The 24,335-nt window shown below is 52.9% G+C and overlaps 1 protein-coding gene across 3 annotated transcripts; it reads left to right on the forward strand.

The window, feature by feature from the left end:
* Positions 1-547: 547 nt before the first annotated feature.
* LOC147598001 (solute carrier family 60 member 1-like) lies at positions 548-23,775 on the forward strand. 3 transcript variants are annotated; one of them, XR_015260963.1, is made up of 11 exons: positions 551-922; positions 6,939-7,137; positions 7,273-7,512; positions 12,675-12,843; positions 14,443-14,558; positions 15,604-15,777; positions 17,402-17,549; positions 18,140-18,210; positions 18,426-18,546; positions 19,209-19,397; positions 19,566-23,775. XR_015260963.1 is itself a non-coding variant. In XM_086765391.1 (10 exons), exons 1-10 carry the CDS (start codon positions 693-695, stop codon positions 19,271-19,273), a joined length of 1,533 nt encoding a protein of 510 aa, XP_086621517.1. In that variant the 5' UTR covers positions 551-692; the 3' UTR covers positions 19,274-19,543. The 3 variants fall into 3 exon arrangements, 1 of the variants encoding a protein (XP_086621517.1); XR_015260964.1 differs by lacking the exon at positions 19,566-23,775 and having other exon boundaries at positions 548-922; positions 17,449-17,549; positions 19,209-19,235; XM_086765391.1 differs by lacking the exon at positions 19,566-23,775 and having other exon boundaries at positions 19,209-19,543.
* The last annotated feature ends 560 nt before the right edge of the window (positions 23,776-24,335 follow it).

Here is a 24,335-nt window from a genome sequence, read left to right on the forward strand (position 1 = left end):
CCACCCTGGTTTGCCTGGAAAGCGTGTTCTAAAAATCGCTAGCCTTTCCTGGCTGAAGTAGGTGAAATATTTATAAATCCATCCTCCTGAGGAGACCTTTTGCGTAAGCATGCACCACTCCGGCTTTAACACACGCACCCCCCTCCCCCAGCCATCTTGTGCTCCTCGTCCAGAGAAGGGGCAACTTTAATTGCATTTGTCTGGAACGGTTGCACCTATTTTCGGGTGTGGGAGACGGCAGGGACGGTCAGCAGCAAGAAAAAAAAAAAAAAAACGGGGGGGGGGCGGATTTCTGGGCTTCCTTGCTTGGCTGTGCTCGCGGCTCAGCGCCATTCGTCCCCCACGCAGCGGGGTCCCGCCCGGGGGCTGCCCCACTTTTGGCAAGATGATGCAAACCCCGCGGGGATGCTGGGGATGGATGGGTGCGGGGGGGCTCGGGCTCCTTCGGGCGGGATGCGCTGGAGCGGGATCCCTCGGGGCGGCTTTTTGGGGGGATGGAGAGGGGGCCCCGCCCCGCGCAGCCCCGGCGGTTCCCGGCTCCCGGAGGCGGAGCCAGCGCCCGGCGCGGTGCCGCGGGCTCCGGAGCCACATCCTGCACAGGAGGAGGGGACCGGGACCGGGACCAGGAATAGGACCGGCAGCGGGGCCGGGCGGCGCGGGAGCCGCATCGCCGTGGCCGCCCCCCGCCCACGATGTGGTGGGACGAGCGGGTGTCGGTGCGGTTCCGGAGGAACCTGCAGCCCACCCTTACCTACTGGAGCGTCTTCTTCAGCTTCGGCCTCTGCATCGGCTTCCTGGGGCCCACGCTGCTGGACCTGCGCTGCCAGACCCAGAGCTCCCTCTCCCAAATCACCTGGGTCTTCTTCTCCCAGCAGTTCTGCCTCCTGCTCGGCAGCTGCCTCGGAGGGGTCTTCAAGAGGACGTAAGGCGCCTGGCAAACTCATCGCACCTCCCGCGGGTGGGCTTGGCTCTCTCCGCAGCCTCCCACCCCCATCCCAGCTTTTTCTCCCGGGCTGGGAGCGGGTTGCTTTTATCCCAGTGGGTTTTGCATGGCTGAGCTGGGATGCTGCCATCCGCGTGGGAAAAGCCTGCTGGAGTGGAGCTTTCCGTGCGTGTCCCGGAGGGTCTGCAGCCCTCTGGCCGGAGAGGTGTGGAGGGACAGGGGCTTCCCGGGAGGTGTGGGGTGGAAGCCCCTGTGGGGCTGCTCCCCTCTTCTGCGCAGATCCGTACCCACGGAGCTCGGGACAGAGATCGCCTCAGCGTGAAGTTCCAGCCCGAACTTCCCGGAGGGTGTTTGCCTTAACCTGATTGTTGGTTGCAAAACTATTGTTGGAAGCCTGTTTTAATAACCTCGGTGTGAGAAACTGAAGTATTGTCGCGCTCCCCCAGGAGTCTGGGCAAACGAAGGCGAGATGCTGGCGGTCCTCGTGGTCCTGCTGCTGCGGGGGACGAGGGCAGAGGCAGTGCCTCGGCTGTGTCCCTCGTGTGCCAGCAAGGAACCAAACGGGGATTTGCGCTGAGCCGTCTGTCCAGGGTGTGTTTAAAATAATACCTGATGGCTCAACTCGCAGGAGAGCCACACAGGCGTTTGATCTGAGGCTTGGTGACAGCTCTGCTCTGCTGAGAATCAGCTGATTATTTACATTGTCACTAATTCTTCGGGCAGTGATGTAACGTGTGTCTCTGACACACACGTCATCTATTTATGTGTGTGTTTAACATGTGCCTGAGAGAATTTGGCGTGAACCCTTCGCTGCTTTAAAATGGGCTTTTAAATATTTTGTTAAACTCTTGTCTCGTGAACAGTGGAGTGTAGGCTAGTGAAGGCGGCATTAGGGCACCTGTTAAATTACGGTCCTGGTGCGTTGAACTGTCCCGGCCCCCCTGCCTGGATGGAGCCCAAAGGCTTTGTGGAGCAGCTGTGCCGGGCGAGGAAGGTGGATGGGAATGGGGGTGGCACGTGGGAGCCTTGCCCTGGGTCTGCTGTGGCTCACGGACCGCTGGGTCAGTGGGCAGTGCCTTTGCCAGCCCCCGGTCTGCTTCACAAGTGTTTGAAAGAGCAGCGGAGGAAAACGCAGAATTGTTTCCTGCTGCCAGCTTCCTACCCGGAGCTCCTGCCCTCGGCCGGCCGGTGACTCTGACCCGTTTGGGGTTTTGCGCTCCGAGACTCCCAAACTTGGAACTCTGCAGCAGCACGCCGGCGAAAAGAGCGCGTTTGCTGCTCGCTGTGGGTAGGAAGCAGGATGTGTTTGTGATCGCAGCCTCTCGGAGCGATGGGCTTTTGCGACATGTCTGTGAGCCCCGTGAGGAGGCTGCAGGAGGGCGTGTTTCGGATAGTTCCAGCTCGCGAGCGTTGTAGGGGGTTACTCGGAGCGGTGCCGCGTACAGACTGTGGGTTTGGATGAGAATATTAACTGTTCCGGCTCTGCGAGCTCCTGTACCGTCCCCTCATCGAGCTGTCCTGCTAAGGATTTCTACCTCTGGGCCATGCTGTGGGTTTACAAATGAAATTATGCTGGTCCCAGTGCTGGGCAGGGAGGAGCACTGGGCAGGTCATCTTTTCCAGTTAGGAGGTGGAAGGCTGCTGGTCGAGGATCCCAAAGCATTGCCTGCCTGGAAGCCAGCTGAGGCAAGGTCTGGCTGCGAGCTGTGTTTAATTTCTAGTGCCGGAGGAACGTAGTCTTTATTGCTTGCTTTTAATTAAAATAAGTATTTGTCTGAGCTGTCTGCTCTGAGTGATGGACTTGCGGAGGGAAAGCAGTGTTGTTACTGGATTCTGTGGTAGAAAGGGATGGTGGGACCTAAATAACAGCTTGGTTCCTCTCACTGGAGAAGCTGCTGAATGCTGGGTTGTTGTCTCTGCTCCCTTGGCCCCGCTGGAGTCCTGGAGCACTGGGAGGACAGAGCATAATGGTGGCACCCGTCCCTCCTGTAACAGCGCGAGCCTGGACTGCCAGAACTAGCTCCAGAATTCCCTCTTGTGCAAGATTTCAAGGAAGAGGAAAGTTTGCCGTTGCGAGTTTCCCCGAGTGATGTGGAAATGCGGTTGTTGCCCGTGGTGCTCTGCACTGGACACCCGGCTTTGCCGTGCGGTCCCTTCCCTGGGTTGCAGGGAGGTGCGGAGCCGGAGCTGTGGGAAGAGCATCTCCCCCGTAGCTGCTGGGCACGGCGTTTAGGCTCACGCTCGGGTTCAGGACGGGCTGCTGCTCTCTGGTAACTGGTGCTGGGGGTTCGCTGGGTTGTGATTACAAGCCCTTCTGCAGCAGAATACAGCTTTTCTCGGGGTATTTGCAGGAGTGGGGTTGGGGTTTGGGTGGAGTGGATGCCCTGGCTCAGCCCAGGTGCTGCTGTCGTGTTGGTAGAGGGTCCTCGAGTGAAGCAGCTGGTGCCCTCAGGAAGGAGGCAGGTGAAGAACACTGAAGGCTCTTGATTCCTGGTGTTACCCGGGCTAGGTTCTCTGAAGTGCCTGACGTGTTGTGAGACCGCAAATCCAGCCAGCGGTGCTGGGGTGGGGGTGCCGAGAGGGCTTGAGCCCTGCCTGGGCTCAGAAACCCAAGCGGGATGCGAGCTCTTCGGTAAATCCACCCCGGCCCCTGGCACTGCGTGAGCTCTGTGCTCCTGCATCCCCTCTGCTCTCCCTCCGGCTTCCCTTGCCTTCCCCTTCTCCTTTTGCATTTTGTTGGATTTTAAACTTGTACTGTGAAGTTAAAGTCCCGCTCCCTCTGTGCCACGCGCGTTTGTGACAATAGCTCCAGAGTAACTGAGCACCCATGCCCCAGCTTATTTATTTATTTATTTATTTTAATTCAGAAACTGCATTTTTGTGTTCTCCTGGTTTTTTTTTTGTTTTTGTTTTTTTTTGTTTGCCTTCCGGTGTTTTTTTGCTTTTGCTCCCAGCGTTCAGGTCAGCCCTGAGCCTGTCCCACTGGTGTTAGCAGGGGAGAGGAGGGGGCTGGTGGGTCTGTGGCTGTGCCGGAGCCCTGAGCAGGCTCTGCTCGAAGGGCTGACCCACACCGGGACCTGGGGGTGCTGGTGATGGGACCTTTTTACCTTTCTTTCATCTTCACCCCGGGCACCTGTGCACGTCGCAGCACGTCAGCTGAGAGCGGGTGACCCTGTTCTCTCCCTGCCCTTCAGACTCCCGTCTTCTGAGGGTTTCTGTGGTGTGGCTGGTGCACACAGGACACTTAAAATAAAGCCTTTTGTGGCTGAAGGAGCAGAGAGCGCAGTGACTGGAGCAGGAGCTGCTCCGGGGAGGTGATGCTCCCCAAGCCTGGTTGCTGCTTGCTGCTGGAGACAAGGGCGCCTGAAAGTGGATGTGGGATGATCCATGCTTCCTCTTTTCTCCGTGTCCTCACCTCGTCCCCTCAGGGGTTTTAGTTATCAGGTTCGCAAGTCTCTGAATTAGCCTTGTTATCATTTTTCTTCTTGATGTGAGGGACTTGGAAAATGCTCCCTGGGGTGGGGAAAAATACTTGAAGAGTGCCTGCTACTGCTGGAACACCGAGGTGGGGGTGTGGATGCATTGGGTGGGAAGGGGAGGGGAAGCTTTGCCTGACCCTCCCAATTTGTGATAGGAGACTGACCTAAACCTTCCGGGGGGGAGCTGCAGCCCTTCCCGCAGGCCTTATGATGGAGCCAGGACATGCTCTGGGTGCTCCTGAAACAGAGCCCGCTGTGCATCTGCTCAGCCGGGACATGGGGATCAGTTAGTGGTGGGGAGGGCAGTGATGTCCGCAACCGGACCATGGCATAACATCAGGGTTGCTTTTCAAGCCCTTTGGAGGGGTGCATTGGTTTCGCATCATCAAGACCCCTCTGAAAGTCGTGGGGTACCTGTTTAAGGATGCTTTCAGAGAAGGTTGTTTCTAAAGAAATCCCCCAGCTGGTGGTTTGGTGCTGAGCAGCATCCTTCGACTCCGTCCTGGGGATCTGGCGTGGGAAGCCAGTGATTTCTTGGTCCCCGCTAAGGCCAGAGCCAGGGAAGGGGGTGGCAGGGCTGTGGGTGCTGGTGTTTGCGGGGGTGTGATCGTGTTATGAACATCTTATGGCTGGAGGCAGGAATTTTTGCTCGCTGGGGAGAAGTGAGGCGATCTTTTCGATGCTTTTTAAGGACATAACACCATCTGCAATTAATGTTTAACCCTAGTGATGAACGTGCTCCCCAGCCAAGCGTGAGCAGCGCCGTGGCTGTTTTGCCAGGGCTGCGGAGGAGAAGAGGCGTTTCTGGGATGTCTTGGTGCGCGTCTCCCCGTCGCTCCCGGCCTCGCGTTCGCCAGCTGCTGCTGCCTCTGCCTCTCCCTCCCGCCGTACCCTGGAGAGTCCTGCCTTGTCTCTCCAGGCTCCAAACAGCTCCTCGCTCGCTGGCTGTTTTTCCTGCCATGACTGTGCACATCTCGCCGTGCTGCCTCCCTCCCCCAGAAATCCCACGCTGGCTCACCATTTTGCTGTCGGAGGAAGACGGGTAGTTACGGCTTTGCAAAACATCGCCTCCCCCAGCGCGGGCTGGCCGATGGGCGAGCGAGGCCGTGCTGGGAGACGGGAGCACGCCGAGGAGCTGGTCCAGCCGGGTCTGTGCCACCAGGCAGGAGGATAAAGGAGACGTGCCCTCGGCCAGTTTTTGTCCCTGGTGCCGTTGAAGTGTAAGCACGAGGGGTTTGCAGATGAATGAGGGCCACGCAGGAGCGCAGTGACACGGCCGAGGCTGTTCTGGACGAGCGGGCAGGGCGGGAGGGCTGGCAGCGTGGTGCCCGGCAGCCACGCTCCAGCCTCTGCCTCCTCCCAGCCTTCCCCTCCCCCTTGGGCAGAGCACGAAGGTGTTTTGCTTGCTGGTTACGTGCCTGTGCTGGGGACGCACCCGTGCACCACCAGTCCCTTGCTGGGGTCAGACAGCTGTGCCCCACATCCCCCAGCAGCAGACCCCAGTTGCATCTCATTGCAGCGAGCTGCTGGCCTTGGGAAGGGGCTCCTGCCAGGGTTTGGGAGCCCAGGGCGGGGAGGGGGACCTCCCTGTGCTACTTGCTCTCTGCTGTGGCTTTAGAGTCCCATCTTTCTGCTGGTTTCAGTGCTTCGTTGTCTGGTCCCTGTTTCCTTCCTTCCTTCCTGCCTCTCCACTTGGCAGCTCCGGAGCAGCACGGTGCCAGCCCGGGCGCCGTTCTCCAGCGAGAGCTTGGCTCGCACCGAGAGCAGCCTGCCCGCGCTGCCGCCAGGCTCGGGATGTCGCGCGCCGGCTTTACCCTCTACCGTGCACATCCCACGGGCTGCTCCGGCGGAAAGTGGCCGCCTGCACTGGGAATGGAAGTGGTGCTGCATCCTGCCCCATCGTGCTGGGGAAAAGGGACGATGCTGCAGGCACAGAGACGGCACGGATGGGGAACAGCAGCGGCTCCCTGGTGCTCCAGGGAGGACAGGACGTGCAGACAGGTCCAGGATGACACAGGGATGTGGATGCCAGCAGCTTTCTCCCTGCTGAGAACTGGGGTTGCCCAGCAGCTCTCGTGCCTGCTCCTGCGATACAGCCCTGTGGGAAAAATGCCCTGGAGCTGCTCAAAAGTCACGATGTGGCCTCGCTTGCACATACCCGTGTCCCTCTCCGTTCCCAGATTGGCCCAGTTGACAAGGGGAGGTTCTTGGGCCTTATTTTGCCTTGAAATTTGCAGAACATGCATTTGAAGGGATGGTTACTCTTCCCCACAAAAGCTGGGTGGAAGATCTGCCTCTTGGAGACCTCACCCTGTGGCAGTTTAGCCTCTTACACCTGTAGCATCTCCCTCGCCTTGTGAGAAGAGCGTGTGCTGGAGCTACACCCATGGGCGCGTCTCCTGCTGATGCCTATGCCACTGACTGAGCTGGGGCTGGAAATGGGAGGCAGGGCTGTGGTGTGGATGCTGCTCTCATGGTGGTAATTCTGTCCCGTCTTTCCTTTTTCCCTGTCTCAGGTTGGCTCAGTCCTTGTTTGCGCTCTTCGCCTCATCGCTGGCCATCTCCTTGGTCTTTGCCATCATCCCTCTGTGCCACAATGTGGTGGTCCTGGCAGTGGTCATGGCTGTGGCAGGACTGGCCATGGGTTGCATCGACACCATCTCTAACATGCAGCTGGTGAAGATCTACCAGAAGGACTCGGCCATCTTCCTGCAGGTGAGCACGGAGCCCACATCTCCCCTATGGCCATACTTCCTTCTCTGAGGAAGAGGAGTGAGGGGCTTGGCCAGCCTCTGTGCAGACAAAAGCAGTAAACCCCCCTGCTCAACTTGCGTGTCTCACCTTTTGCAGGCCCTCCATTTCTTCGTGGGCTTCGGGGCGCTGCTAAGCCCACTGATAGCTGATCCCTTCCTCTCGGACACCAACTGCATCCTCTCAAACTCCACGGCCAACGCCTCCAGCAACCTCCCTCACATCCGCAAGTCCCTGGTCCCTCACCATCCAGGCAACCTGTCTCACTACGACCTGCCGATGAAAGGCATGGTGGTCACGCGCGTCTCCTACGCCTTCTGGATCATGGCACTCATCAACGTAAGTGCTGCAGCCGGAGCGGTCCAGGCTGTTCCTGGGGACATCCCTGCTTCTTGGCTTTGCAGACGGCTGTGGTGTTTGGGGGGTGTTGGTGCCTGTTAGGTGGTCCTGGCGATGGAAGGAGGTGTGAGGATGGTTGTGCTGGTGCACAGCGAAGGCTTGGTTTTTGTCCAGTGTCCTAGCCAGGAGCAGATGCTTAGGGCAGGACTCTGCAAAGCCGAGCCAGTGGTCGCTGCACCGTCAGATGCAATAAGGCTGGCGTACTGTCCTGTGGGAATTGTCTGGTCTCTCTGGAAGCAGGTTGTACCTCCAGGAGTTATACCAGCTAACTACGCTCAGAGCCGTGAGTTTTTCCTCCCTGTGCGGCCGCTCTGGGGTGGAGCTCAGTGGCACGGGCATGGCTTGGCGGGAGGGCGAGTCGCAGCATCTTTATTCATGGCGAGGTGCCCGCTGACGAACCGAGTTACTGGTGCTGAAAGCTTGATTGGGGCATCTCTGCCTGTTTGTTATGTTTCCCTGGAGACTGGCAGCCGATGTGAAAGCTCTGTGGCCCTTCCTTTGTGAGAGAGAAGGGGTTTAGTGCCCTTCCACCTTCTCTGCTGAGTCCCAAAGCGGATCTCCAGCATCTGCTCTTGCCTGCAGGCTGTGGGGTGTCTTTGCCTCACCCCCCAGTTAATACCCGAATCCCAGCATGGCTAAATATAGCTGGTCCTGGCACAGCCTTGCTGGGCTGCAGCCGTCGTTGTGCCCGTCCTGAGCTCGCTGAGCTGCCGCTGGCCTTTCCCTGCGGCAGGAGCCCTGCGAGCGTGCGTGTAATTGTCTGTGGCGATCCGGAGCGATAAGAGCAGAGCGCGTTGTCGCAGCGAGCGTCGGCCCGCCGAGTGATGCTGTTTGTGCCGGGACTGATGCCCAGGGCAGCTCTGCCCAAAACCTGTAGCGTGCTCGCTTGTGCTTCGTGCGTGGGAATTCCTGCTGGCAGGGGTCCTGGGGTCCCCTCTGTGGCAGAGCAGAGCCCGGCACGTGTGGCTCGTGCCATAAGTCTGGTGCCTGCTCATAAAGAGCACCCGTTATAAACGGGCTGCCGGCTGGTGTTCCGCTCACCCGAAGGGTGATCCCGGATCTCTCCCTGCCTGCTGCCCCACCCCTGTGCCGGTTTGGCCGTTGCCCTCTTGCCAGAGCCTAAGGATGCGCTGATGCTCCTCCCTGTCCCAGGCCAAGGAGCAGCCCTTGGTCTTCCACCGCTCCGTCTGCGCCGGGCAAGGGGAACAGGTTTCTTTGTGCTCTCGGTCTGCCATTTGCTGAATAACTGAAACATAGCTCCTAGTGCAGGGGCTTTCATTAGGCAGAGGCTTGTGATTTTGCTGATGTGAGGAGAAGAAAAGGCAAGCGAAACAGCTGGGCAGGTGCCGTAATGAGTTTCTTTGCAGAAAGGATGCGCCCTGCCTAGGAGGAGAAGCCGGCTTTAATTACCTCTGACTCTGCGCGCGCCGTGGGAAACGTGCTTTTAATTACACCAGAGCGTTATCTGCTTTGCCAGTCAATCCTCAGCAAACTAATTTAGTTTTGAAGGCAGTGTTTAACAGCTGCTTTGAATACAATGGTGCGTCTGCTATCCGAAGCACGAAGGGGAGGGTGGTTGCTGGACCCCCTAGCAGCATCCCACGGACGTTTTGGGACCAGGGTGGGACCCCCTCTGTGCCCGCAGCTCTCCAGCGTGTCCCGTTGCCAAAGCCTCGCGGAGGGAGCTGACTCGGTTCCTTGTTTAAACTAAATAACCCAGACACTGGCTGAAGACACGGAGAGCAGCTCAGCCCCAAAGCTGCTGACCCTTCTTTGAGGTGTCAGCGCCAGAGAACGATGATGATAATTGGTATTTAAGACCCCAGGGAAGTGGATGAAATGAGGAAGCTGCAGAAATGGAAGCTGGGACCAGCAACTTCGTTATAAAATGGTCAAAAACACATTTCCATCCCGGTTTTCCCAGGGCTGTGTGTATTCTGACAAGGCACAAGCTGAAATGATTAATTTTGATTTCTTGCTTTGTTTAAAGTGGAAATGTCTCGATTTGACTTTGGTACGAACACGATGTGTAAAGCTGACAGTTGTTTTGATGTTACTGAAGCAAAATGTTTTTGCTTTAGTGAAATGAAATGGTTCAACATCAGGAAAATGAAGTGCTTGGGTGACTCCCAGCCAAAATTTTTCATTCTAAGAGAAAATTTTGGCTTTTCATCCAGATTTGGAACAAAAACATATTTTAAAATTCAGTTTCCCACAGAACGGAAATGTCATCACCCAGCCCGTTCCAAGGGGCTGGAAATGAGGAAAATGTTCCTCCGAGAGGGATGTGTTTGTCCGGAAGGTGGCTTCCCAGGGGAAGCGCGGGACGCTCCATTGTGCTTAGGTTGCTTAAAAGTAGCCTGGATACAATGGGAGGGAACAATCCCGTGCTGCTGCGGGGAGAGACCGAAATAGAAGCTGGAGGGAAGGAGCCCGGATTATACCCACGCTTAACTGCGTGATGCAGGGACTTGTTGGGTTTGTAACAGCGGTTGAAAGCTGCCGTGGGGAGGAGAGCATCCCGGAGCCGGAGCAGCGGGGCTGCCTTTGCCCTTCAGCCCGCGCGGGCTCCCCGCAGGGTGCTCGGGTGCCCCTCTCCTCCCCAGAAAAACAAAAAACCTCCCGCTGGAAAAGGCAAAGTGGAGTTGTCCCGGGAAGGAATCTCCTGAGCAACTGGTTACGGCACCAAAATTCCTGCCTGCTCAGGAGGGCTGGGGGGAGATGGGGGCTGGGTGATGCTCTGAGGAGCGGTGTCCTTATTTGAGGAGCCGTGGCTCCTCTCTGGTTCTCGCCGTTTGGGCTCCCCGCGGGGTGGGAAGGCTTTGACGGCTCTTTGCCTTGTGCCGGGCAGCGGGTGTGTCAGCCCCAAGAAAGCCGAAGCTGCTGTAGGGCAGAGCAGCGCCATCCCGTCGTAAGCGCGGTGGCCGTGCCCCTGTGAGTCCTGGCACGTGCCCTGGCTCCAGGGGCCAGCGAGGCTCGTCGTCATCACCCAGCCTCTCCCGTTGGGGCGTGTGGAAGCTGCGGACGGGGAAAGAGGGGCTCAGCGCCCACCTGGACGCCGGTGACAGCGGCCGTGCTCATGTGGGCAGCAGAAGGGCCAGTCCTCGAGCTGTCCTTGCCCTGTGCTCAGGGCAGGCTGCTCCTCTGGGACGGATTTGTCCCTTGGCGTGGTGTGATGTGCCCCGGCTGGGCTCTCGTGTTGATTGTGGATGCCCCGTCCCCTCTGCGCACCCCAGATTTGTGGCTGGCCTCCCCTGTGGCCGGGTGGCCACGAGTGACTGTCCCCACGGCCATTTGCCAGCTGGTGTGCAGGACACGGGGCTGGCTCAGGACGGGGCCCTTGAGCCCGATCCTTTGCTTCTCCCTGCTTTCCTGAGCTGGCCTCGGCGCGGTGGCACCCATGGGGGAAGGCTGCGCTTGATTTCGGGTGACCCTAAGGTTTTTGGGCATTTCCTATGAGAAACGGCCAGCGCTGGCGAGCAGCTCATGGCTGATAAAGCAAAAGGGACCTGCTTGCTTTGGAGATGAGGGTCTGAGGAGCAGGGACGCGGCTATGGTTTGACTGGGAGTCAGGGGAGTCCGGAGCTGGGGCCCTTTTCTGCGTAGGCACCGAGCACTCCTTAAGGCTGGAAGTGCCCGGAGACGTTATCTGCACGGCCAGCCGCTCTGCGTGGGTTTTGTTTTGTTTTGGTTTGGGTTTTTTTTGCAAAATCTGCAATTTAGAAGAATAAAATCTAGTCCTGACCTCCGGAAGGATTAGAACTATCAAGCAAATGCGTTTTTCTTCCATGGGACTGAACTAACTGTTCCTATTCCCATTGTTCCCAGAACAATGAAGTTCTCATAAACGAATTCAGGCAAGAGAGGCGGGGCGGGGGGGGAATTCTCCATACATTTAAATCATGCCACGAGCCAACAAAAGGCAGGAAATTTGGAGCGAGGGCTCACACTTGCTCACAGACATGGAGCAAACAAGCGCTCGGTGGCTGGAGGGTGAGCTGTCACCTAGGATTTCCTGGCTTTCTCCCCCAGTTTGTTGCAGAATAAACACCACTCCGTTGTGACGGGAGGCTGGCGAGAGGCAGACCCAGCTTCATTTGCTTCCCTCTGGTTTTTTTCCTCCAAAATAAAAAAAAAAAAGCAAGTCCCTCTGGGCTTGGAGGCACCACCGAGCCGTGGGTGTGCGCGGGGAGTGGGCCCGTCCCCCGGCGCGTGGCAGCGAGGGAGGACGGTGCCGGGGAAGCCGATGCTGCGGCTGCTGCGCGATGGATCCGGTGGGCAGCTACCAGCCCACTGGTCCCCATCTGCGTCGGCACTGGGTGGCGAGCCCTGACCGCGGGGAACCGTGCCGGCGGGACCGTCGCATGCCAGGAGCCTGTGTGACAGCATCCCGGGGTGGATGGGGGTCTCTGAGACAGCGGGGCAGGCGATGGCTGGACGCTCGCTGCTCTTCAGCCCTCCATCCCTCAGCAGGGGCCGTGCTGCGGGGCTGGTTGAAGGCGCCCAGCACCATTGGCCGGGGAACCATGAGCTCGTCTCTTCTGAGGTGCTGAGCAACCTCTGCTAATGGCTGGAGGGGGGCAATGCGGATTTTAGAGCAGCTCGCTCTTCCCTCACAGAGTTCCAGCCGCAGAAGGGCTCCCGTTAAAACCGTTCTGCCCTCCACAGGGAAAAGCTACTTTTTAAAAATTATTATTCTTTGTGCAGAAGTGGCCAAATGCTCGGAAGCCAGAATATTTTGGTTTTGAAGGGCCAGTACAGGGCTTCGTGAGGTTTGTATTTAGGTGCCTGCTGTTCCAGCGCCCCTGTCCCCGTCCCAGGTGAATGAAAGGTCCCCAGCCCACAGGGACTGTCGGGCGATGCCCCAGCCGCGCTCTGGATTGGCAGTGTTTGCTCTCAGCCTTTTTTATTCCCTGCTAGCTCTCCTAAAAAGCCTCCATCCCTCCTGCCGTGGCTCCTTACCCCGTTGCTCATCCTTAATTCGGGCACATCCACTACGGATGCCGCGTACGGCTTCCGAAAAGGCCCCCGCGCCCGGGGAACTGGGCCGTGCTCTGTGCGAGGCTCGTCGTGCTGACCTGCCCCTCTCTGTTCCTCCCCAGCTGCCGGTGCCCATCGCGGTGTTTTTCTTGCTCTACAAGGAGCGGATGGTGCCGTGCTTCAACAGCAGCAGCCACCCGCTGCTGCCGGCTGACGAGCTGGCCATGGAGGCGAGGCCCGCGGAGAAGGACGATCTCTCCGCCGCCGTGCGGAGACCCCACGCAGCAGGAGGTGAGCTGGGGGCACCTCTCGGATGGGTTTGGAGGAGCGGGGGGTGAGCAGGGGGAGGAAAAGCCGTGTTTCTGAGCATCTCTGGGTTTAATCCCTCGCTATTGTCTAAGGAGGAAACTTTCCGAAGCGTACCCGTGACCCAGAAGCACCCAAACAATCCAAACGGACAATCTGGTGCCCAGTTGCCGTGGAATTAGGTGGGACTGTTATCCCTGAGCAGCGATCAGTATCCCGCCGTTGGGGCTCCAGGCTGCTTTGCTCCAAGCTGTCCTAAAACTCAACCCGGGCTCCCGAGTCGTTCAAGCACACGTGAAAGCTGTGCCCCTTCGTTTCTGTCTGGCTTTCAGTCAGGTTTTGAGCTGGCTTCGCTGACCGCTCGGTTTAAAAGCAGCCATCACACTGCAGAACGCTGGTTTTTACAGATCTGAAGGGAATAAGGACGGCGCCCTTGTTTGAGGGGAGAAGTTGAACTCCAGCAATAGTTTGCTCTTGAACCCGTGACTACAGCTTGGTTTGGGGACGATAGTGACATTGTTCTCTGCTGCCCAAGAGAAACCTATCAGAGTGAGCTCTTCAGCTAAATGGTGACTCTCAGAAGTGACCGTGTCTGAGGGTTATTGGAGAAGCGTTCAGTGTTATTACAGAAGAGGTGGCTTCACCTGAACAATAAAAGGAAATTTTAGGGAATACTTGAAGGCGGAGGCAGTTAGAGATGTGGTGAGGTGCTGCAGGGAAGGATCATGGGTGTCCCTAACAGAGTGGGTTCTCTGGTGTCTGGTAAGGCTGTGCTCATCTGATAGCGTCTCCCTCAGCTGAGACACGGGTGGTTTCTTTCCTTGACCCAGCTGCCCATTTTCATACAACCCACTGGAGCTTTGGGTTCTTCAGATCTCCATCTTCCTCTTAAATGCAGTTGGGATTAATCCTTAGAGGAGCAGGAAGACTGTCCGCTGCCTGCTGTGATCTTTGACAGACAGGTCTGTGCTGGCAAAATCCCTCCTTCCCCGTGGAAGCGGTCAGAATCCCATCTTTGCCGTGCGGGAGCAGCTGTCTCGCCTGCACGGGGCTCCGGGTGCTGTTACCTCAATGCCAGCCCTTTGCTGCGTGTTTATCGCCCTCTTTCCCAAAGTTGGCTCATTTGGTTAAATACCATTGATCTGAGGAATGGGAGCCATCCTGGGCAGGGCTCTCCTGTGTGGTGGGACCAAGGATGAGGAGCTCTGAGCACCATGAGGGTCTCTGAGTGCTATGGGCTTGTTCCTATTGACCACAAGAGCAGGGCCAGCGATGCGGAGCTCCTAAATGGGAAGAGGAGCACAAGCACCTTTAGTATGAGCAGTAGCAGCTCTCCCAGAGAGCTAGGATCCCAGTCCATGGACAGCAGCCCATGAGCATGTTTGTCTTCCTTCTGAAGGTTTATAGGTAGGTGCAGGAGGAGGTTGTGCCAGCAGAGGTTAGCCGTGCTCCGCGTTGTCCGCCGTCCTCTGTGACTCTCTGTCTTGCAGCCTGAGCCCAAAACAAATCCCCATGGCGGGCTGGCACCCACCCAGGCCCAGGGGGACGTTCCAGCTAAGATTGCTTTGCATTGTTTTCCACCAGGTCATGATGACTTATTTAGCTGCTGCCAAAGCAAAAACTTCAGAGGGGCTTCTTACACCTACTTCGCAGTCCACATCACTGGGGCTCTTGTTCTCTTCATGACTGATGGGATTGTGGTGAGTTCAGCTGATGGAGGGATCTTGTCTGAGCAAAGCTGTACGGCTTTCTTCCTTCCAAATCCCTTGTAACGGCCCAAACCCAGCACGTGTCCTCTGCTTGCGGCAGGCGGGACCTGAGGGTCTGCCGGCACAGTCTGGTTCCCAAGGTAGCTCGTTCAAAGCCAATCCTGGTCAGGCTGATACGTGCCCCGCTTCTTGGGAGGGTTTTGTGGCTTCTCCTCGGCTCTGTGGTGTTGCAGCTAGATTGCTACTGCTAGTAACCTAGCCAGTTTAGAGCTGGAGTTGTGACGTTGTCTACGTGTACGCGGTGGAGGTCTCTTCTCACTTCAGCCAAGAGGCAAGAACAGCTTGGTTTTATGCCGTAAGAAATGCTGACTCTGTGTTTGACGGGTCTCCCGAGCCCACAAAATCCAAGGCGAGAGCATGCGGGGATGGTGCAGTCTCTGTAGCGGCCTGGCAGCATGTCCCTGGCCGGCGCGGTCACACGGGGTTCGCCGTGTGTAGTGTGTCTGTCCGGGCGAGGGAGGCTTGCTCTTGGCTGGCAAGCTGCTGGTCTTTTTCTTTCAACGGTTTTTGTCTCAGTCCCCTCCTGGGAAAATACTGCTGGGTCTTACGAGGGCGTTGCAGAGGGTCCTGGGGGTTACACAAAGCAGCTGCCAGGTACAGGAGCTTTCCAGGGCCTCCATCTTCAAGGATGATCAACTCTGGGTTCTTAATGTGGTGTGGTATCACTATGCAATTCCAAAAGGACAAGACAGTCCCTAGGGAAGAGAGCATCTCTACACTAACAGCCTAGCATGCATTTTACCTAGCAATGCTGTTGAGTCTTGCCCTTTTAGGAGAGCTTAAGCCCTTCTGGTGGAAGCCTGTCTCCAGCTGCAAACCCTTGGGAATGAGGTTCATGGATTTGGTAGCAAAGCCATAGGTGGGCTCTCCAGCGCTATCACGATATTGTGAATGTTTGAGGGGCAGGTTGAAGTTAAAGTTGTGAAGCCTGTACGTTGTGACAGCACTGTGACGCGCTCCTTCGCTTTCCCTGCAGGGAGAGTACTCGGGCTTCGTTTACAGCTACGCGGTGGAGGAGCCCCTCTCCGTCGTCCACAAAGTGGCCGGCTACCTGCCCAGCCTCTTCTGGGGATTCATCACGCTGGGCAGGCTCATCTCCATCCCCGTGTCCTACCGAGTGAAGCCGGCCACTATGGTCTTCATCAATGTGGTAAGGCTGTTTTCGCTGTGTTTTTCTTCTGCTCGCCTCCCAGGTGCTGTCCAGTTTGGGCTCTGACGGGCAGAACTGGTAGATCCGCACCGCTGTCGCTGACTCCAATGCACGAGACTTACAATCTGATTGCGCTGCTTTTCTGAGCTTGCTCCTCAGTTAATCTAATGTTAAAATTTGTGAAAAGCAGCTAGCGAATGTCTGCCAACTTTATTTACTTGGCACGCTGTCTTCCCTGGCATTTACAGGGAATTTAACGCCCGTGCTAGCCCTGGGAAAGGGAAGGCAGAGAGTTCGGTACGTTCTCTGCTTAGGCTGTGGCAGCTGTCAAAGAAACCGATGTGCTGTGAGGTGGCTCACGTTAATCAAACAGCCGCTGGAAGAAAGAGGAAGGAGCCCGTTAAGGATATATGAGGAAGATGGATGTGAGGATGTGGCAGACAACATGTTCATGTTTACAAAAAAAAAAAAAGAGAAAAGAAATGAGTGAGAAGGGAGTTAATGTACAATTTATTTAAGCCAGAAGTAATTTTGTTAGCAAGTTTCACAGTTAATATTGCGAGGCCAAGAATACATAACGGGACGGTGAGGGAACAGGAGTGACAGTTTGCGCTGGGATGTTTTGAAGATTTGGGCCAATGTCTTCTGCTGCTGGTCACTTTAAAAACAGAACTTGGGTACCAATAGCTACGGTCAGATGAAATATGATGTGGCCGTTCCCATGCGTCTCCCCGACGCACGCTACTGGCTCTATCTCCTGTCTGAACTGCACGATTGCTCTGCTAACAAACCTGGGGCCAGGGCGACTTTAGCTGCTGCTAATGTTTGGAGAGAAGAGGGAGTAGCCTCCAGCCTTGAGTGGAAGCCTCGCTTCCCCTTAAAGGCAACGGTAGTGCTACCATCCAAGGACAAAATTTAATTTGACTGATATTGAACCCTTTGTGCGATGCCGGCTCGTTGCTGTGCGTAGTAAGACAGCCCAGCTCTCGGCAGTCGTGCCAGCGTTACAGCAAACCGCAGCTTGAGTTCGGTTCCTTTAGAATCCACGCTGCTCTTGCGTACACGCACGCAGCCGTGACCAGGGCCTAAGCAATTAAAAATGGACTGGAGCTGGTATTGCAGAGCTCCCTCTGCCGACTCCGTGCCGCGGCTGGCTCGGAGCATCGCGGCCGGTTTCGCCGTTCCTTGCACGCCGCAGCAAACCGGCGGCCAGAACCCTTGCTCAAATGGGGTTGGCTCTTTGGCTTTACTCCTGTCACTGGTTTCTGGGCAGTTACTGAGAGGGAGTTAATTATTTAACGTGCTGAATGAGACTTATTAGCAATTAAGACATGTAAATAGCAGTACTATTGGATTTAAAGCTGCAAAGTATTTTTTCAGATACTCTCTTAAGTGTCTACCTAATAAAGTTGAGAGTTAAGTACCAAGTTGTTATAAAAAGTACCAAATTCTTTACGGCGAAGGTAGATGGATTTTTATTTGGCTGGCTAGTTCAGTTTTTCAGACTGTGATTTTTATTTTTTTTTTTAGTATAGTTTATTTTCCAGGCTATTTTCTACAAAATTAAAATCTAGAGTCTCCTGCATCTCAGCATTTACCTGCTGCCTCTGTTTGCTGTTCACAGGTTGGAGTCCTGCTGACCTTCCTCCTGCTCCTGATTTTCTCCTACAGCGTCGTCTTCTTGTTTGTGGGGACGGCCTCCCTGGGGCTGTTTCTCAGCAGCACCTTCCCCAGCATGCTGGCCTACACCGAGGACATCCTGCAGTACAAAGGTGAGCGGGGACCTGGGGACGCCTGGCAGACACTGAGACCCACTGAAAGGTGGGTGCTCAAGATACCACCTAGCAACTCCTTCCCTCTCCAGGGATGCCTCAGAGACCTGGGAGAAAGATCTGCTTTTGAATGCAACGTTTGGTCAAGCGTGTAGTCGGAAAACCAGACTGCACAAACCCCGGCTTCGTGGTGCTGATAACTTTTACAGGCAGGATCCAGACTGGTTCTTCGTTTCCCGCAGCTTTAGGGCTCTGGGGGACTGACAGGAATGTCCGCTTTGGAGGCTTACGGGGCGCTAGTTCTGAAAACATCATCCAGATTACCAGTGAACTGGAGCTCCTAGCATTTGGCCAGCTCTTACAGGAGGTCTCAGCCTCAGAGGTTCTCTCTGTTTGGAGAAATTTTTTGGCTTAAACTTTTACCTTTCCGCACTACCACAGGTTAGAAGAGGCGTTCTCAGCGCTAGATGGGGACATACATTAAGTAGCTGTAAATCTCGTACGGGAAGGGCCGCGTGAAGCAGCTACAGGCTGACCCCGCTGCTCTGTACCTGTTCCCTGCCAACGCCCCTTGCACCGTTTCTTTGCAGGCTGTGCCACAACCGTGTTGGTGACCGGAGCTGGAATCGGAGAGATGGTACTGCAGCTGCTGGTGGGCTCGGTAAGTGCAGACAAGGCACGCGGAAACCTGGCTGGAACTTCTAAGTAAACCTTCGTCCTGGTTTTGGACAGCTACAGGGAAAAGCACTGCATGAGCCTTGAGCCATCAAACAGTCAAGCTCTTACTGCATGCTGATGAGGTATTTGAGTGCTATGATGACATGTCTGCTCTTTTTTTTTTTCTTTGTTTTTTTTTTTTTTTCCCTCCAATTTCAGATTATACATGATCAGGGCAGCTACAGTTTCCTGGTCTGTGGGATGATCTTTGGAGGCCTGGCCTTTACCTTCTACGCTTTCCTCTTGTTTTTCCACAGGATGTACCCCAAGCCCTCATCAGGTAAGAAAGCATGAGCGCTCAGCCCTGCTTTGTAATGAGAGGAAGAGTAGCCTGTGCATCACTACATAACCAGGGCTCAGCACTTCAGCAAAGTGCAAGGAAATGTTTATTTTACCACTGCTTCCTGTCCCCTCTTCCTGCTTTGACTTGCCCACAAAGCCTTGGCAGGCGCAACTCAGGGTTTGCTTTCTTTTCTGTTGGAGAAGCAAGGGGAAAAGTAGGAATGGGCTGTGGATCACATAGGATGCTAGGCGTGACAGCAGTGCCATGCTACCGCAGAGCTAAAGTCCTCCTAGTACGGACCGCACGAGCTTCCCTGCGCTTCCCTGGCTAAAATCCAGGGAACAAGTGGGTCTGCCATCCAAAGGCAGCTGTCAGGCTCTTGAGAAAAGCCTCACTGATAAAAGATTTCTATTTACATGTTGCCTCAGTCTGCATATGCTGTTTGCCTTTACCTTTTGTAAAAGGAGCACTGTGTGACTGGGAAAAGCCTTGTCCCAGTGACTGCAAAGGGCGGCTTTCTTTCATGACCAGCGAAGTAAACAAGGTGGTGTGGTGGGTGCCAGAACAGCAACATCATGTTTGGGAGAGCTCACGCACATCCCCTTAAAGCGCGATAGGATTGGTACTGTCAGCTGAAGTGTCTCGTGTCAACTTTGCAGATCTGGATGCTGCCTCGCCTGACAAACCAGCAGTAGTGGATGACACGGGACAGTACCAGCGCTAAAGAAGCGGCCAAGCCCTAGACGAGCAATAAACCACCACGCAATTAAGCATTACTGCTAAGGATGATTTCACATTTAATGACTGAATCATGCAAGTTCTCTGCAATCAAAAGCACACTAGATTGGGTAAGTCAGAACCGAGAAAACATCCTAGAACACTGCGCTGCCTGTGTCACGTGTACCAAAAAGAGGAGTGTAAGCATCGGACGGAGCCGGTGTCTGGAAGGCTGCAGTAGACGGTGGGGATGATGGAAGAACAGTTACTCCTGCAAACAAACTTTCTTAGCATTTCAGGACAGAGGGTGGGAAGGAAGAGGTTCCCTCTGTTCCGTGTGGAAGACCGAATATCTCCCGGCTTAGTCATTGAACTTAAGACTTGTCTTTTGGCCTGTAACGTACAGAAGCCCCTACAATTTGCAGCACAATGCTGGAATGGAATTAATTTTTGTGCAACACTGACCCGAGTATGTGTCACCTCCGTGTATACTTCCAAAGGGGAAAAACTGCACAGTTGTAGACCCCACCAAGTGCACAGTGGTAGCAGGACCTGTGTTTGCACAGTTGATTCCTGTACATTACACAGTATCAGACACGTTCACTAAGACAGTGTCTTATTCAGCATGCTAGGGCCTCTTGATTACTAAAATCATTAGGTTTTTTGGGGGTTCTTTTTTTTGGGTTTTTTTTTTTTTTTTATAGAGTCAAGAATGTGTTGTAATGGTTTGTTTTTGCTTTAAGCTACAGCTGCAGTGTCTTTTCAGGGTGGTTTTATTTCTAGCTTCCAGTTGAAGCTTAAAGAGAGGTATTTGGGAGCCAGTCTCCAGCTGCTTAACCTGTGCAATACTTACTATACAGGTGCCTTCTGTAAGGTACTCACAGCCCACGCATGACCTATTCCAGGCTCTGAAGAAAGGACTGACTTTTTTTTTTTTTGGAGTGCAAAGCTACATCCATCTATTTCTTCAGCGAGTGATTGGACATGTCCTTTTTGCTTTAACTGCTGTATGTGGATGTACATATGTACGTGTGTATATAAAGCAGTGTTTAATTAAAGGTGATTGATTGCTAGATTCTCACCACGACTGGACTCGGGTAACTGAAGCTGCTTCTAGCCAAGACTATCAGCTACTCCCTTCACCAGTTCTAGCTTTCAAACTTAAATTGAATCTAACAGCTGTTTAAATTAAAGTGTTTTTAGCATTTCTGTTTTTCAGTATGTCTTACCCTCTACAGGAGCGTTAGATTCTGGGCTCAACTCAGCCACGGATGGCAGGAGCCCTCCTGGCTCACGTCTGGTGCACTATGTGCTGTAATTCTTCTCTAGCACCACCGGATGCCACTGTTCCTCTCCTTGAGATACCCAGAATTCAGAAAGTGTGGACTGCAAAACCCCTTTTGCAGTAAAAACCCCACTCTGTCGTTAATAGAGCCCTCCCACCACACCAGCATCGTCTCTATCCCTGTACAGAGGAAACGAGCACAAAACAATACAATGAGGGAGTATTTTGAAAGAAGCCTACTCAGATTACATATCTATCAATCCGGGGACTGCTAGCTATTAAAGAAAAATACCTTATGTCCTTGCTGATTGATAATATGTAATAAATGCTGTTGCTAGAATAACATCGGTGCTTTTGTGAGAGGTGTGCTTGACCATTCAGCTCTCCACCTTGCTGTCAGCACTGTAGCTAGCAGGGAGCTGCTCACCAAAGGCGTTGCTCACCAGAAGAGAACAGTACCTGATTTGGCAGAAGGACTGTGCAGGACCAGAGCCAGCACCAGCACGTCCATCGCTGTCTCTGTTCAGCCAAGGCAGGAGAACCCTACTCCAGTGACAGACAGCTTACCTCAGGGTCCAGTGACCTCCCGTGTTATCACAGCACAGGCTGCCCTGCAGCTGGAACTTTCAGTTTCCTCTACTGCTACAAACAGTCAAAAGATCAGAAACTTTGTTAAAAATATTTATTTAAAAAAATACAATTGTTTTGCATGTCTGGTTGCACATAACTATTAACATATGATTGACTTGAATAATTTGCTACAATGCTTTTTTAAAGCCAGCTTGCATTATACAAAGCAAATCCCTCTGTCAGTTCTTACATAAAATAGTTTTCTTTAACTATTCCCACCCCATTTTTAAAAAAGATTGCAATACATTGATTTATTTTTTTTTTAACTCTTTTTCTGCACAAAAATTGAAGCAATAGAAAAGTCACCTGATTTCTCAGGAAAGACCTTCGTTATGTGTGAATAACAACTGCCAACACGCCACCCTGAAACGCAGCGTTTGTTACTCCGAAGTGTCGTTACAGTGCGCTTCCCCCAAAGTAAGGTTTGCAGCTTAGGACTTTGCCTCTGTAAATTGTATTCAAACCTGAAATGTGTTCAGATAACTGCATATCTCCTATCATCAAGTTGATCAGACTTCTCTTCAATATGATTATCAACACGCTGAAGGTCTTCCCAATATGTTACCTTAGAAGGTTAAATAAAAGCAAATTTAGTAACACTGAACAATTACTGAAAACTTTGGCTATTTATGTACTTGCATTACATACCAGCATTTTTTTTTAACACAATGGCATTAAGATACTCTTATTGTAAGGTATTATTTAAAAAAAAAAATAAAAGTCAGACTGAGAAGCTATTCTCTCCCAGGCAAGTTTACCCAACTGTAACGAGAGCACCAAAGCGGTGTGAGATTACAGCTGTCTCTAAAAGACCGTGTCTAGAAAAAGTCTCCAGTGTAGGAAGTTAAGACACTCACTACAACAGAACTTGCTTTGTCTTTTGACTTGCTGTTCATACATATATATATTTATATAAGAATATATTTTAAATGCAATTCTGTTCTGGAAAGAGTAACTGAAAAGGTTATTGGTGCTGCTTTCAATGTCATTTTTACCACTGATGGTTCTCCTAAAAATTACAGGAAAGTAAAATGCAATTCATTCCAGAGTTAAAGAGTAAGTTAATTGACAGGAATGTCTGCTCAGTCTGCCCCAAGCAGAGATGGCAGACCTGCTGTAGTAGAAAAAAGACCGCAGCCATCATCTTGCCAATTTGCAAAGACCCCAGGTTAACCTAAAAATTCAATTGAGGCATAAACACTACAGGCAGCAGAAAGTCACTTTCCAAAACAGATGTGCACTTTAAAAATAAACAGAACAACTGTCACACATTACCACAGCTGATGAGGTTGCTCAAGTTCTCTAAAATTTAAAACTTAAACGTCCCTCCCCCCAGCTCTATCCGAGCCATAGACAAAAAGTTGCAAAGCCCAGATTCTCAGCCGGAGTAAGTGAGACGCGTCGCAGCGAAGCCAACAGATCTGTTCTGATTTACGTCACAGTTGCCATCAGCTCGCTCAAAGACTCTCAGCATTCCCAAGCCAAAGAAGTCTCATGCTGGTTAATGGATCCCTGTTCAGTCCCCTCTTCATTCCAGCTGTCCTAATACACATTAGAGGAGACACCCACCCTCCTTACCGTATGAATTGCTAGAATTTTCCTGTTTATTGATCTCTAATATTAAGAATATACTTCTCAGCTATAAAAAGGGGGGGGGGGGGGGATAAGCATTAAATGTGCTACTGTACTTATCACAAAACACTGTGACGTACATAAGGCCATCTGGTAACACTGCAACAGAATACAAACAAGATTTTTAAAGGGAATTTTAGAATACAACTTTTTTTTTTTTAAAAAAAAAAACAAAAGTACAATGAATAATCATCTCAACCCTGTTCACAGAGAATTAACGTTAAAACTAGTACATCATATATAAAAAACTCTGTGCAACTGAACAACAGCAGAACAAAAAAAGTCAACACAATTCTATAAGCAGTTTCCAAGCCTGAAGATTAAGACATGCTAGCCCAAAAAAAAAAAAAAAACCAAACCCCACAACACATCTTAAGGAGCCTAGAGCAAACCCCAGGTATTGTAAATCCACCCCCCCCAGCACACAGCACACACTAGGAACCATGCAGAGGCCGTCCTCAAAGCCTTCCTGTGTTCAAACAAACAAAATGAAAAACAAGAAATAACCCCAAACAAAAATATTAAAAACAAAACAACCCAAAACAACACCACCACCAAACAACAGCTTCCAGTTATTGGTACAGCACTGCTGCGTGTCCTGCGCAAGGACTGAAACGGGCTCTGAACACACCGCCCTCCAGCATCGCCGTTAAAAGCCCCCTGTTTCCCAAAGGTTCCTAATTCTCCTGCTACACCCCCTCCCCGCAAAAACCCTACTGTGAGATGAAAGCCGCCTGCAACGCACGGTCTCAACAGAGAAGCAAGTGTTTTAAGTTAAAAAAAAAAAAAAAAAAGTCCTAACTTTCGTTCCATGAAGAAAAAAAACTATTCAAAGACACATTTAAGACACTTTTTTTCCGAAGATGTGGCATACAAGATCCATTTTAAAATAACCTTTGGCAACTAATTAGTCCACACTGTCGTATACTTGATTTGAGTACTAAAAAAAAAAATAAAGCCCCCTGCCCCCCAAAAAAACCTCACCAGCGTGTGCAAAACATTTAAAAGTGGCAACTGCACAGTGCAGTATTTGCTTTGAGGGGAGATGGGAAGCGGTATCTATACGGATCGGGAAGGCAGCCTGCGTAACGAGCACGTGTGTTCACATGAACACACATGTTCACATGAACACACATGTATGTTCACATGGAGAGAGCGATTCCAGTCTTAACCAATGTGTCTAAGAGGTTTTAGCTCTCAAAATATGCTTTCTGTCAGATGTCTGGAACAGCTCCACAGCCGAAGTCTTCTACTACATTCTTCGGGAGGGGGTAAACAAAAATAAACTCTAGTCAGTTTTCCTTTTTTTTGTAGAATAATTTATACAAAGCTGATACCTTGCTATCCCGAAAGGCAACTACACTAGCACGCACAGTCCACAAGAAACAGCGGGCCCTGCCCAGCTTTCTTACCTTGCAGATCACTTTTTTTTTATTTTTGCAAAGCATGGTTATGACCAGCAAAGCTGCATCCTCCAAAAAGACTCGGTGACCTGCAGTGAACATATTCTCGCTCATTTTTT

This window comes from Chlamydotis macqueenii, chromosome 23 (genome assembly GCF_036417535.1).
Source record: "Chlamydotis macqueenii isolate bChlMac1 chromosome 23, bChlMac1.mat, whole genome shotgun sequence".
NCBI classification, from domain to species: domain Eukaryota; kingdom Metazoa; phylum Chordata; class Aves; order Otidiformes; family Otididae; genus Chlamydotis; species Chlamydotis macqueenii.

What these genes read in the sequence shown, in the direction of transcription:
- LOC147598001 (XM_086765391.1), top strand. Translation starts at nt 693, where the DNA reads ATGTGGTGGGACGAGCGGGTGTCGGTGCGGTTCCGGAGGAACCTGCAG. An exon ending in GAGACCCCACGCAGCAGGAG is followed by an intron (nt 12,844 to 14,442) that starts GTGAGCTGGGGG and finishes GTTTTCCACCAG; the next exon opens with GTCATGATGACTTATTTAGC. An exon ending in GGACATCCTGCAGTACAAAG is followed by an intron (nt 17,550 to 18,139) that starts GTGAGCGGGGAC and finishes GTTTCTTTGCAG; the next exon opens with GCTGTGCCACAACCGTGTTG.